Source organism: Aegilops tauschii, chromosome 6 (assembly GCF_002575655.3).
Source record: "Aegilops tauschii subsp. strangulata cultivar AL8/78 chromosome 6, Aet v6.0, whole genome shotgun sequence".
Classification (NCBI taxonomy): Eukaryota; Viridiplantae; Streptophyta; class Magnoliopsida; order Poales; family Poaceae; genus Aegilops; species Aegilops tauschii.
In genome coordinates this window covers 68611895-68626723 of record NC_053040.3, presented here as the reverse complement: position 1 = coordinate 68626723, position 14829 = coordinate 68611895, and the positions used below count along the sequence as shown (strand labels likewise).

Sequence of the window (14829 nt, the reverse complement as noted above, 5' to 3'; positions counted from 1 at the left end):
ACTAACTTCCATACTATTTGACCTAGCAAATACTTTGGGAGTACTATACAAGCATCTCACAGTTGACCAATAAGAACTCACTAACATGGAGGAACAGAACAAAACTAATATCTGAACCAATCCCGATATGTAAGCAGTTCATCTAAACTGAGAGCAGAGAGTTGAGCGTCGTACACATGTTAACCCAGGTTGGTGGTCGAGCTTGACAGTCCTCCCGGAGAACTCCGGCGTGCTCCTTTGGTCTGTGCTCCACGTCAATCTGACGGAAAAAAACCAAGAAGAGGAAAAACAGAGAGTCAACGAGATGTACTACAAGTGCGGAAGGTCGGACGACTACGGCCCGACTCATTAGTTAATCAAAAAATCAATCATACACTGTGGCGGTAGTCCCTCACGAAGGCGGTGAGGTGGGTGTCGTAGGCTAACCCAGGGTTCCGCACAAGGAAGCCATAGCTAGTACAACATCACCATGACTCATCCTCACCATCATTTGCTCCGATGGAATTGAGAAGTGTATGGACGAGTGGCACCACAGAGTGAGAATCCTGTCCCTGCAATCACACGAGAGGGATCAGAGGATGCACGCACGCAGGCACTCACATTAAGAAAGCATGTCACGCACACAAGCTGGGCCACCGCCGCGCGACCAGACTGGTTCGGCCGCGGTGCAGGCTGGGTCCGCCGCTGCGCGCCACGGAGGGCCCTGACGCCACTAGCAGCTTCCGCAGCAGGGCGCCCTCAAGGAATCCCAAGGGAGAGGGAGGAGAGAGCAGCTACTCCTGCAGCCGTCGTCATGCTTGGTAGCGTCCGATCTACCGCCGCCGCCACACGAGCGAAAGAAAACGAGATCGGATAGATAGGGTTTCCCTCCGGGAACAGAAGGTGGACGAGGGGAAAACATCGCTGCTTATATGCGTGGTTGAGCTGGCTTGAGCCCACGCAGAAAAGTTAAAGAAAGGGTGTTTGCTGGGCTTGACGGGCTATAGTCTATGCTGCGCCCGTCACATACGAAGTTAAGAATCCCTAGAAAAAAAACATAGGAAGTTAAGAACAGCCGAAACCAAGACGTGCCATGCCTATCCCGGTCGGGACAGACGAACAAATCGATCACATAGGCGCCGCGTAATAAATAACTAACCTTTTTTTTGGATCGGTAATAAATAAATAACCTGCTAAGTGTTACTAGTAGTATTTTTTTTGCGGGGTAAGTGTTACTAGTAGTATATGCGTGTATATATATAGTCCACACCATAATAAATATTTTTAGCACAAATTACATCAGTATCTTTTTTTTCAGAAAAAACATTACATTTGTATCTGAACTCTAGCCTATTAGCAACGTCGTTAGTTCAGACCATAATGGTCCTGGGTTCAAACTCCCTGTACCAAAAAATTTCCCGTTAACTTCTATTTCCATTCATTTTTGTGATAGAACCAAATAACATCACCCCACGAAAATGCATGGATTCAAGGTTTTTCTTTTTTGCCCGGACACTTTCTATTTACATTATATGAAATAAAATAAGTTCTCCTCAGGCCATTATCTATCTATCTTAAATGGAACTAAAAATAATTACAGCGCTCAGTAGACTGTGAAAAAACTATGGTTGGTCCTTATGCCAACACTCGTAATATTCGGTGACTCTAGTAAGCTTGTCATGGAAATTACCAAACCATCATAGAAATTGGTAGCCAGGTGCGCTCATAGGCTAAAGCGATTCAGTGACGTCTACGACACTGATTTGCGGTAATCAGTGACGCCACCTACGAAAACATCACACATTAGGTATTTCTATGACGTTGTCCATCTCCGTCACGAGGATTTTCGTCACAGTATCTCAGTTTTCTTGTAGTGCTAGCTCCACACTATATATAGCTATCCATCCATCCATCCATCCACTCTCACATGGAGTCCCATGGGCACACACATGCTCACGCACACACCCACGGCCAAGAGCCATTCGGCCACTAGAGCACGCATGTTCATCCAGCCACACGCATATACAAAGTCAGATGCTTATGGCACTGACCAAAGATACAGCTCCAGGAGCACTCTGTACCAGATATATCAGATATACTCATACATGCAGGAGTAGGGGTATTATCTCTCCGGAGAGCCCCGAACCTGGGTAAACTAACGCGTGCTACTCGCATACCCGCTCCCGGTCCTATCAGCAGCAGTCTTACCCTCACACTAAGCCCTTGTGGCATCTGTCGACTCACAAGCCCCCCGTGAGAATACCACGACACCGGACTGTTGGACTATGAAGATACAAGATTGAAGACTTCGCCCCGTGTCCGGATGGGACTCTCCTTTGCGTGGAAGGCAAGCTTGGCAGTTTGGATATGTGGATCTCCTCCCTCGTAACCGACTCCTTGTAACCCTAGCCCCCTCCGGTGTCTATATAAACTAGAGGGTTTAGTCCGTAGGACAACAACAATCATAATCATAGGCTAGCTTCTAGGGTTTAGCCTCTACGATCTCGTGGTAGATCAACTCGTGTAATACTCATACCATCAAGATCAATCAAGCAGGAAGTAGGGTATTACCTCCATCGAGAGGGCCCGAACCTGGGTAAACATTGTGTCCCCCACCTCCTGTTACCATCCGCCTTAGACGCATAGTTCGGGACCCCCTACCCGAGATCCGTCGGTTTTGACACCGACAGACAGTGAGCATGCTAAGGAGGAGCTCGTCGGAGACCTTCTCCCTGAGGTCGCGGAGCTCGTCAGCAAGTTTCTTAAGCCGCATACAATAATCGTCGATAGACGAGTCATGTTGATGGTAGCCAAAAAATTCCTGCTGAAGGAACACGCGACGCTGGAGGGCGTTGTCGTTGAAGAGCCCGTTCAGCTTCGCCCACACCGTCTGCGCATCATTAGTGTCACACACAATGGTGTGGCAGAGGTCCTTGGAGATGGTTTGGTACAGCCAGCGGTTGATGGTGGCGTCGATGGTCATCCAGTCGTCGTTCGCGAACATGAGGTCAGTGTCAACGGAGCCATCAACGTGGTCGATGAGGTGGTACTCGCGGAAGACGAGGGAGAAATAGGTTTTCCAGGCGTAGTAGGTGGAGTTGGCGTAGTCCAAGATGATGGGCACGCGAGCGAAGATGTCAAGATCGCGAACGAGTTCCACCGGAGGAGGAGCGGGACCATCGAAGGGGTTCGAGGGGATGGAGACGGAGGAGTGGGAAGATGCCATCAGAAGGGTTGGGCGGTGCGGTGCGGCAACCGAAGGGGCGACGGCGCGGGTGGGTTCGGGCGGTGACGGGCTCGGGTGGGTGCGGGATCAAGACAGGGAGATGGCGATCGGGTTGGGGAAGGGGAGGGTGGCGATCGGGAGGGGAAGAGATGATCGGGGTGGGTAGGATGGGAGGCGCGCGCGGCGGTGGGGGTTAGGTGCGCCGGCGGCGCGGGGAGGTGGCGGCGGCAGCGGGGGTTGCGGCGGCGGCGGCGCGGCTAGGGTAGGAGCGGAAGCTAGGGTAGGATCAGGAAGAAAACTGATACCATGATGGAAGGCAATGCAACTCTCGATATTGATCAGGTGCACAACGCACGTATATAGGTACAAGGGGTGCCCTCAGCCTCATCTATACAAGGAAACTAGAGGCGGGGCCGGTAGGAGATTATCCTAACCATATACATGCGTACAGGCCTACATAATATGTTCAACATTTTTTATCCGCCGAAAGGCAAGAACTAATGCTTGTGCATATTTTCCAATGGCATATGGAAGGTTAACTACTCCATCCCGATGGATGACTGAAAAGTGAAATCCTGGCTTTCCCTAGAATCAGCTCTTTACTACAGCTCAAATTCAAAAAAGAAAAAAGAAAAAAGAAAAAAGCTCTTTACTAGAGGTCAATACATTTATCTCATGGACACTGAACCCATTGATTTGGAAGCTTTCCAAACAAACCTCTTGACCATGAAGGGCATAACAAATAAATAACTATGCCTGTAATATGAAGTCAACATTAAAAACATCTCAGATGAACAATAATGTTTTAGAATTAATTAGGTCAGAATTGGATCAATTCGTTATCACTACTAACCAGGCATCATCTTGATGGACTAGCCTCAATTAATTATGATTTAGCTCTCTATAGTTTGTGTTCTGTTACAGACGACATACATATAGCTTTACTTCCTCTACACCTCAGTGTTATATATTAGTATCACCATCGGAAAACCAATTTGGCTCCCAGGTCCAGATGCACCTGGAATCGGGACCGAATAGTAGCATCGAGATGCGCGTGCAGCCTTGTATTCTAGTTCATATTCCTTGGATAGAATTCCTCTTGCGGCCCCACGCAAGGCATTTATTATATGACGCCGGCAGTTAGTCCATTGGCGGTCCAGATGGGATGAGAGTTGGTACAGACAGGGGAAACAGTCATTTACCATCGACGCCAGCATATAGCAACATGACAGGTAATGACCGTGTACATCTGTGCCCATCCAGCCTCACACCCGTCTCCTTCCTCCACACGTTTTGGCAAGGAGGTGGATTTAATCTGTTGATGTGCCAGATGACAATGCATTCCTGATAGAAACATGATGTGCAGGAGTATTTTTAGTAGGTAATTACTATCTAAGCAGTGCCAATTAAAGTCGTTTGATGACCTAGAACCAGCGAGGACGATGGAAAATTAGCCAAGGGCTGTCGAACATGATTATGTTCTCGATAGTAGGATTGGTAAAAACGAGTGTGTGGTGAGGGTATTTGAAGTTGTTGAAAGCAGTACACAACCAAATGTTTTTTTTTTGAAATGAAAGGTAGATATGGTCTACCTTATATATTTCAAAACAGGCAACAAAGCCTGGGGATCGGAGGGGTCGATTACATGAAGCTTATATTTAGCACCAAGGTGCCCTGGCTATAAGCTACCAGTTTGCAGAGATACAAGTAAGGAGGGGGAGCAGAGAAGAGAGAGATGTACAACTAGCTAACTTAAACTGAAACTAGCTTAAGCTAGGCAATGTATCCAAGCGGCTATAGAATCGTTGTCATCTTGCTCACGGCTCCTATTTTGCCACAAATGAAGCAGCTGTGTTACGGACTGTTTTACACAAGCCGAGGACCATCTCTTAGATTTGAAAACCCTATCATTCCGGGCGTGCCATGTGGTGACAACGGTGGCAGCAAACAGAATGTGAAACTTACTAGTGGCCGGCCAACGCTGTTCAGGTTGCTCCCAAAGTTTATGAGGTCTAGAGAACTGGAGGCAAGGTCATTGATACGTCTCCATCGTATCTACTTTTCCAAACATGTTTGCCCTTGTTTTGGACTCTAACTTGCATGATTTGGATGGAGCTAACCCGGACTGACACTGTTTTCAGCAGAATTGCGATGGTGTTATTTTTGTGCAGAAATAAAAGTTCTTGGAATGACCTGAAACTTCACGGAGAATATTTTTGGAATAAATACAAAATACTGGCGAAATAATCAACACCAGGGGGTCCACACCCTGTCCACGAGGGTGGAGGGCGCGCCCACCCCCCTGGTGCGCCCCCTGACTCGTGGGCCCCCTAAGGCTCCACCGACCTCAACTCCAACTCTATATATTCATGTTCGGAGAGAAGGATTCATCACATTTTACGATACAGAGCTGCCGCCAAGCCCTAATCTCTCTTGGGAGGGCTGATCTGGAGTCCGTTCGGGGCTCCGGAGAGGGGAATCCATCGCCGTCGTCATCATCAACCATCCTCCATCACCAATTTCATGATGCTCACCGCCGTGCATGAGTAATTCCATCGTAGGCTTGCTAGACGGTGATGGGTTGGATGAGATTTATCATGCAATCGAGTTAGTTTTGTTAGGGTTTGATCCCTAGTATCCATTATGTTCTGAGATTGATGTTGTTATGACTTTGCTCAGCTTAATGCTTGTCACTAGGGCCCGAGTGCCATGATTTCAGATCTGAACCAATTATGTTTTCATGAATATATGTGAGTTCTTGATCCTATCTTGCAAGTCAATAGTCACCTACTATGTGTTATGATCCGGCAACCCCGAAGTGACAATAATCGGGACCACTCCCGGTGATGACCGTAGTTTGAGGAGTTCATGTATTCACTGAGTGTTAATGCTTTGGTCCGGTACTCTATTAAAAGGAGGCCTTAATATCCCTTAGTTTCCAATAGGACCCCACTGCCACGGGAGGGTAGGACAAAAGATGTCATGCAAGTTCTTTTCCATAAGCACGTATGACTATATTCGGAATACATGCCTACATTACATTGATGAACTGGAGCTAGTTCTGTGTCACCCTATGTTATAACTGTTGCATGAGGAATCGCATCCGACATAATTATCCATCACTGATCCAATGCCTACGAGCTTTTCACATATTGATCTTTGCTTAGTTACTTTTTCATTGCCACTGTTACAATTACTACAAAACTACTACTGTTACTTTTGCCACCATTACCGTTACTTCCATACTACTTTGCTACTAAATACTTTGCTGCAGATATTAAGTTTTCCGAGTGTGGTTGAATTGACAACTCAACTGCTAATACTTGAGAATATTTTTTGGCTCCCCTAGTGTCGAATCAATAAATTTGGGTTGAATACTCTACCCCCGAAAACTGTTGCGATCCCCTATACTTGTGGGTTATCAAGACTATTTTCTGGCGCCGTTGCCGGGGAGCATAGCTCTATTCTTTGAGTCACTTGGGATTTATATCTGCTAGTCACTATGAGGAACTTGAAAGACGAAAAAACCAAGATTTATCCCTCAACTACGAGGGGAGGTAAGAGTTTGCCATCTAGCTCTGCACTTGATTCACCTTCTGTTATGAGTAAACTTGCGACACCTACACCTGCTATTGATTCTGATAGGTTGCATGTTATTGATGATGCCACTTCTGCTATGCATGATACTTATGATGAAACTACTTCTATGCTTGATAATAATGTGCCATTAGGTGAATTTCTTGATGAACAACTTGCTAGGGCTAGAGAGAATGAAATTATTGAAACTGATAATATTGATGAAAGTGATGATGAAGATTCTCCTCGTAGATATGAATTGCCTGTTGTGCCTAAGGGTTATGTTATGGATGAGGAAACTGCTAGATATTTACTTGCTTGCAATGATAGATATGATGTTAAGAAACTGTTAGCTAAGCTGAAAGAAAAGTCTTTGAATGCTAGAATGAAATATGACCCTGCTTTTGCTACTGCACCTATCTGTATTACTGATAAGGATTATGATTTCTCTGTCGATCCTAAGATAATTACTTTGGTTGAATCTGATCCTTTTTATGGCTATGAATCTGAAACTATTGTGGCACATCTTACTAAATTGAATGATATAGCCACCCTATTCACTCATGAGGAAAAAATTCGTTACTACTATATCCTTATTTCCGTTCTCATTAAAGGCTGATGCTAAAACATGGTTTAATTCTCTTGAACCTGGTTGTGTGCGTAGTCCCCAGGATATGATTTATTACTTCTCTGCTAAATATTTCCCCGCTCATAAGAAACAAGCTGCTTTAAGGGAAATATATAATTTTGTGCAAATTGAAGAAGAGAGTCTCCCACAAGCTTGGGGGAGGCTTCTCCAATTACTTAATGCTTTGCCTGATCATCCTCTTAAGAAAAATGAAATACTTGATATAGTTGTGCTGGTTGTGTTTTCAGGGAAAGAACTGTTGATCAAGCTGAATTGCTACTGAATAATATGTTGAGTAATGAAAATAATTGGACACTTCCTGAACCAACTCCCAAGCCAACTTCGAATAAAATGGGTATTCTATTTCTCAGTCCTGAAGATATGCAAGAGGCAAAGAAATCTATGAAAGAAAAAGGTATTAAAGCTGAAGATGTTAAGAATTTACCACCTATTGAAGAAATACATGGTCTTGATAACCCGACACAGGTAGTAAAGGTAAATTCTCTCTAGAGATTTGACGAAGGTGATATTCCTCGTTATAAGTCTGCTAGCCAATGCTTAGATGAGTTTGATAATTTTATTGTTAAACAAGAAAACTTCAATGCTTATGTTGGCAGACAATTGAAACGAAATGCTTATATGATTGAACACTTGAGTGATTATATGTCTAGAGTTAAAGGTGAACTTAAACTTATTAGTAAACATGCTTCTATGGTTACCACTCAAGTAGAACAAATGCTTAAAGCTCAAAATTATTTGCTCAATGAATTAAATAACAAGAAAAATGATAATGTTGTTAGAGTTATGACTAGAGGGGGTAAAATGACTCAGGAACCTTTGTATCCTGAGGGCCACCCTAGGAGAGTTGAGCAAGATTCTCAGAGAACTAATGTTGATACACCTAGTCCTTCTAAAAAGAAGAAAAAGAAAAATGATAGGACTTTGCATGCTTCTAGTGAACCTGTTGTTGACACACCTGAGAATCCCAATGATATTTCTATTTCTGATGCTGAAACACAATCTGGTGATGAACATGAACCTAGTGATAATGTTAATGATGATGTTCATGTTGATGCTCAACCTAGCAATAACAACGATGTAGAGATTGAACCTGTTGTTGATCTTGATAACCCACAATTAAAGAATCAATGTTATGATAAGAGAGACTTTGTTGCTAGGAAGCACGGTAAAGAAAGAGAACCATGGGTTCAGAAACCCATGCCTTTTCCTCCTAAACCATCCAAGAAAAAGGATGATGAGGATTTTGAGCGCTTCGCTAAAATGATTAGACCTATCTTTTTGCGTATGCGTTTGACTGATATACTTAAAATGAATCCTTATGCTAAGTATATGAAAGATATTGTTACAAATAAGAGAAAGATACCGGAAGCTGAAATTTCCACCATGCTTGCTAATTATACTTTTAAAGGTGGAATACCTAAGAAACTGGGCGATCCAGGAGTACCAACTATACCATGCTCCATTAAAAGAAACTATGTTAAAACTGCTTTATGTGATCTTGGATCTGGTGTTAGTGTTATGCCGCTCTCTTTATATCGTAGACTTGATTTGAATAAGTTGACACCTACTGAAATATCTTTGCAAATGGTCGATAAATCAGCTGCTATACCTATCGGTATTTGTGAGGATGTGCCTGTTGTGGTTGCAAACATTACTATTTTAGCGGACTTTGTTATTCTTGATATTCCCGAGGACGATAGTATGTCGATTATCCTTGGAAGACCCTTTTTGAATACTGCAGGGGCTGTTATTGATTGCAACAAAGGCAATGTCACTTTTCACATTAATGGTAATGAGCATACGTTACACTTTCCGAGGAAACAACCTCAAGTCCACAGTATAAATTCAATTGGAAAAATTTCAACAATTACTAAGTGAGGTTTTGAATTTCCTCTTCCTACTGTCAAGAAGAAATATGATATTCTTATTATTGGGGACGTGCATATCCCCGTTGAGGTAACCTAGTGCCATTCGAAAATTCTCCGGTTTCATGCGATTCAGAATGATTTTGTTAACAAGACTTGATCAACCTTGTTAGTGGATTCCTTTTAATGAGCATGAGACGGATGAAGTTAGAAAGCACAACTCTCTGTACCCTCTTTTTACTTTCTGTTATTTAGATTTAATAAAGCAAAAATAGTATTTTCTGTCTCTTTTCTGAATTATCCTTGCAATAAAAAAATACCCCGAAAATAAAAGTTCTCCAAATGCCCTGAGATTGAAATATGTTTTTTTGTGGAATATTTAAGAATATCTGGCACTGAGAACATACCAGAGGGGGCAACCACCTAGCAACGAGGGTGCAGGGGCCCTACCCCCTTGGGCGCGCCTCCCTGCCTTGTGGCCCCACGTGGCCCCCCTCCACTTATTCCTGCACCCACACACTTCGTCTTCCACCAGAAAAAAACACCACACAGCTCAAACCCGTGTTCTAGCTCGTTTTGCTACGATTTTCGATCTCCTTACTCAAAGCTCCATTCACAAAACTGCTTTGGGGGATTGTTCTTCGGTATGTGACTCCTCCAATGGTCCAATTAGTTTTTGTTCTAGTGCTTTATTTATTGCAAATTTTTGCTGCTTAGGTGACCCTGTTCTTGAGCTTGCATGTCAAATTTATTTGGTCCCAAGTACTTCTAATGCATGATATAGTCTTTAGGCACTTGTGGGAGTAGTTGCTATCAATCTTGTCGAGTTTGGTTCACTTTTATTTGGAGTCACTAAAAATTTCAGAGAAAGAAAATGATGAAGAGATTGTTGACGGGCTCTTCGAGCCGAACCTCGAAGGATAAGCAAAGTGAGGAGAATAAGAAGCCCAAATATAATCTCCCTCACACTGCGGAGGTTCGGCCATGTGAATGGCCTTGTGATGAGTTCTTGAGAGCCGCTGGAATTTATGTTGATTTTTATCACTTGGCTGAGAATGCAGGCCTCACCGACTTCCTCCGCGACCAGCGCGAACAATATCTCCTACTCACTAATATTTTCGTGCAAAATTTTCACTTTCATACTAAGAAATCACCACCTTCAGTGGAGTTTCATTTATATGATGAAGTTAAGGAGATGTCCCTATATGATTTTTGTCGGGTATGCAAGATACAATTTGAGGGCAGCATAGAGGAACCACACTGTAATGATGTGGAGGGGTTTATTAATGAAATTGATGTAGGGGAAACGAGGAAAGTTTCAGGTGCAAGAATTACTGGCATACATTTTCCTGTTCTACGTTACTTTGCAATATTTGTCAGTAGATGCTTGATTGGTCGTGGGAACAGTGGAAATCTTAGTGCCCCTGATATTGTTATATTGCGCCATGCTTTGTTTTGTGGTACAACTTTCAGTTTAGGCGCTATTATTGCTAAACGGTTAAGTCTGAACCGTACAGAGGGCCCCATATTTGGTGGCATCTTTGCTTCGCGCCTTGCTGCACACTTTAATATACCTATAGGCATTATGAGAAAGAAGAAAAGTTGTTGCCCCCTGTCTTTCTAGATTATAAGAGTATGCTAGCACATGACTTTATTGTTAAAAATAAGAAGAAACTGCTTAAGTATAATTTGATATTTGATAAAAATTATTGTGATATTATTACTTTGCCTGCGCCCTTTTTGTTTAACATATTTTCAGGCACGTACCTCATTTTGCCAGAGGCCGTTCATGCATACTTGAGCGTGACACCTGCTCGAGAGGCTGAGCCGGAGCCACCACTTGACCCTTATGGGCAGTCTGTTTATCAGTGGGATCCGGAGGAGATCGCCAACCAGTGGCACCCAGAGGATCCTCCTCGGTACACTGGAGAGGACCACTTTGATCTGCGCGCATAGACAAACTTAGGCCAAAAGCCTAAGCTTGGGGGAGTACGTACTTCTCACAGATATTATATTCATGTTCACACACTCATGCCAGTTGTCGGTGCTCATACTTTTTCATTGTACTATCCATGCTAGTTTATTTTCTTGTCTAAGTCTTTTTCTTGTGTGTTTGAAAAACCTTAAGAAAAAACAAAAAAAATAGTTGTAGCTTTTAGCTAGTTTACTTTCCATGCCTGTAGTAGTAGTAATTAAAAGAAAACCCAAAAATATTTCTCGTTCTTCTTTTGTTTGTTGGGAGCTTTCCCGTGTAAATAATTTTATTTTATTTCTTCTCTTTGGGGGGTCGAGAGGAGAAGACCATGATGAAAATGTTGAGTGGCCCTCATATGCATTATTGTTGATTTAACCAAGAGCCATATTACCTTGTCTTATCCCTTGTATTAAATCCTCGCAGATTCCAGCTTAGTCCAATGCACGTGCACTATTATTATTATCCACACCGTTCGGTCGTGCAAGTGAAAGGCAATAATGACGATATATGATGGACTGATTGAGATGAGAAAAGCTGGTATGAACTCGACATATCTTGTTTTTGTAAATATGATTAGTTCATCATTCCTGATTCAGCCTATTATGAATAAAAATATTTGCAATGACAATTAGAGATTATAGTTGCTCATGCCATGCTTAATTAGCTAGGAGTTTATAATGGTTTACCTTGCGTGCCAACATGCTATTAAAATGGTTGTGATGTGGTATGATAGGGTGGTATCCTTCTTTGAACGATTCGAGTGGCTTGACTTGGCACATGTTCACGCATGTAGTTTTAACAAAATCAACATAGCCTCCACGATATTTATGTTCATGGTGAATTATATCCTACTCATGCTTGCACTCTGTGTTGATTAATTTTAATGCATGTTCATGACTGTTATCACTCTCTAGTTGGTCGCTTCCCAGTCTTTTTCTAGCCTTCACTTGTACTAAGCTAGAATACTGCTTGTGCATCCACTTCCATAAACCCCAAAATTATTCCATATGAGTCCACCATACCTTCCTATATGCGGTATCTACCTACCGTTCCAATTAAATTTGTATGTGCCAAACTCTAAACCTTCAAATGAAATTCTGTTTTGTATGCTCGAATAGCTCATGTATCAACTAGGGCTGTCTATATCTTCCATGCTAGGTGGGTTATTCTCAAGAGAAGTGGACTCCGCTCCTCACTCACGAGAAAATGGCTGGTCACCGGGATGCCCAGTCCCATGCCTAAACCAAATCAAAATAACTGCAAACAAAACTCCCCCAGGGTTGTTGTTAGTTGGAGGCACCCGTTGTCTCGGGCAAACCATGGATTGATGCTTGTTGGTGGTGGGGGAGTATAAACTTTACCATTCTGTTTAGGAACCGCCAATAATGTGTGTAGCATGGAAGATATCGAGATCTCTCGGTTGTTATGTTGACAATGAAAGTATGCCACTCAAAATATTATTTATCTCTATTTCAAAACTCGAGCTCTGGCACCTCTACAAATCCCTGCTTCCCTCTGCGAAGGGCCTATCTATTTACTTTTATGTTGAGTCATCATTCTCTTATTAAAAAGCACCAGTTGGAGAACACCGCTGTCATTTGCATCCATTATTATTAATTTATATTAAGTATGACTATGACTGGATCTCTTTTACCATGAATTACAACGTTTAGTCAGTCCTTGATCTTCAAAGGTGCTCTGCATTTATGTTTTGCGGTCGCAGAAAGGGCTAGCGAGATACCATCTTGTTATATCATATCATGATTGTTTTGAGAAAGTGTTGTCATCCAAGAATTATTATTATTGCTCGCTAGTTGATTATGCCATTGATATGAGTAAACATGAGACCTAAGTGTTATTGTGAATATGGTTAGTTCATAATTTTTGCTGAAAACTTGAATGCTGGCTTTACATATTTACAACAACAAGAGCAAACAGAGTTTGTAAAAGTTTTTCTTTATCACTTTTAGTTTATCAACTGAATTGCTTGAGGACAAGCAAAGGTTTAAGCTTGGGGGAGTTGATACGTCTCCATCGTATCTACTTTTCCAAACACTTTTGCCCTTGTTTTGGACTCTAACTTGCATGATTTGGATGGAACTAACCCGGACTGACGCTGTTTTCAGCACAATTGCCATGGTGTTATTTTTGTGCACAAATAAAAGTTCTCGGAATGACCTGAAACTTCACGGAGAATATTTTTGGAATAAATAAAGAATACCGGCGAAAGAATCAACACCAGGGGGTCCACACCCTGTCCACGAGGGTGGAGGGCGCGCCCCCTGTCTTGTGGGCCCCCTGAGGCTCTACCGACCTCAACTCCAACTCTATATATTCATGTTCGGAGAGAAGGATTCATCGCGTTTTACGATACGGAGCCGCCAGCAAGCCCTAATCTCTCTCGGGAGGGCTGATCTGGAGTCTGTTCGGGGCTCCGGTGAGGGGAATCCATCGCCGTCGTCATCATCAACCATCCTCCATCACCAATTTCATGATGCTCACCGCCGTGCATGAGTAATTCCATCGTAGGCTTGCTGGACGGTGATGGGTTGGATGAGATTTATCATGTAATCGAGTTAGTTTTGTTAGGGTTTGATCCCTCGTATCCATTATGTTCTAAGAATGATGTTGCTATGACTTTGCTATGCTTAATGCTTGTCACTAGGGCCTGAGTGCCGTGATTTCAGATCTGAACCTATTATGTTTTCACGAATATATGTGAGTTCTTGATCCTATCTTGCAAGTCAATAGTCACCTACTATGTGTTATGATCCGGCAACCCCGAAGTGACAATAATCGGGACCACTCCCAGTGATGACCGTAGTTTGAGGAGTTCATGTATTCACTAAGTGTTAATGCTTTGGTCCGGTACTCTATTAAAAGGAGGACTTAATATCCCTTAGTTTCCAATAGGACCCCGCTGCCACGGGAGGGTAGGACAAAAGATGTCAAGCAAGTTCTTTTCCGTAAGCACGTATGACTATATTCGGAATACATGCCTACATTACATTGATGAACTGGAGCCTGTTCTGTGTCACCCTATGTAATAACTGTTGCATGAGGAATCGCATCCGACATAATTATCCATCACTGATCCAATGCCTACGAGCTTTTCACATATTGATATTTGCTTAGTTACTTTTCCGTTGCCACTGTTACAATTACTACAAAACTGCTACTGTTAGTTTTGCCACCGTTACCGTTACTTCCATACTACTTTGCTACTAAATACTTTGCTGCAGATATTAAGTTTTCCAGGTGTGGTTGAATTGACAACTCAAATGCTAATACTTGAGAATATTCTTTGGCTCCCCTTGTGTCAAATCAATAAATTTGGGTTGAATAGTCTACCCTCGAAAACTGTTGCGATCCCCTATACTTGTGGGTTATCAGTCATTCAGGTTGAACATGTTCCAAATCACTGAAGCCGGATAGCAACGTAGCACCAGGTGGGATGCAGATTCAGAAGCAGGACAGATGTCACAATCCTGGTGTGTCACGGTAGACGTCCAATGTTTCTTCATCATATTATCTCGAGTGTTGAGCCAGCCCCAGAACA

The 14829-nt window shown here is 42.9% G+C and overlaps 1 protein-coding gene across 1 annotated transcript; it reads right to left on the bottom strand.

Moving 5' to 3' along the window:
- Positions 1-2009: 2009 nt before the first annotated feature.
- Positions 2010-3205, bottom strand: LOC141025828 (uncharacterized). Its single transcript, XM_073501756.1, has 2 exons — positions 2672-3205; positions 2010-2054 (listed from the first exon to the last, which is right to left on the bottom strand). Exons 1-2 carry the CDS (start codon positions 3203-3205, stop codon positions 2010-2012), a joined length of 579 nt encoding a protein of 192 aa, XP_073357857.1.
- Positions 3206-14829: the final 11624 nt, after the last annotated feature.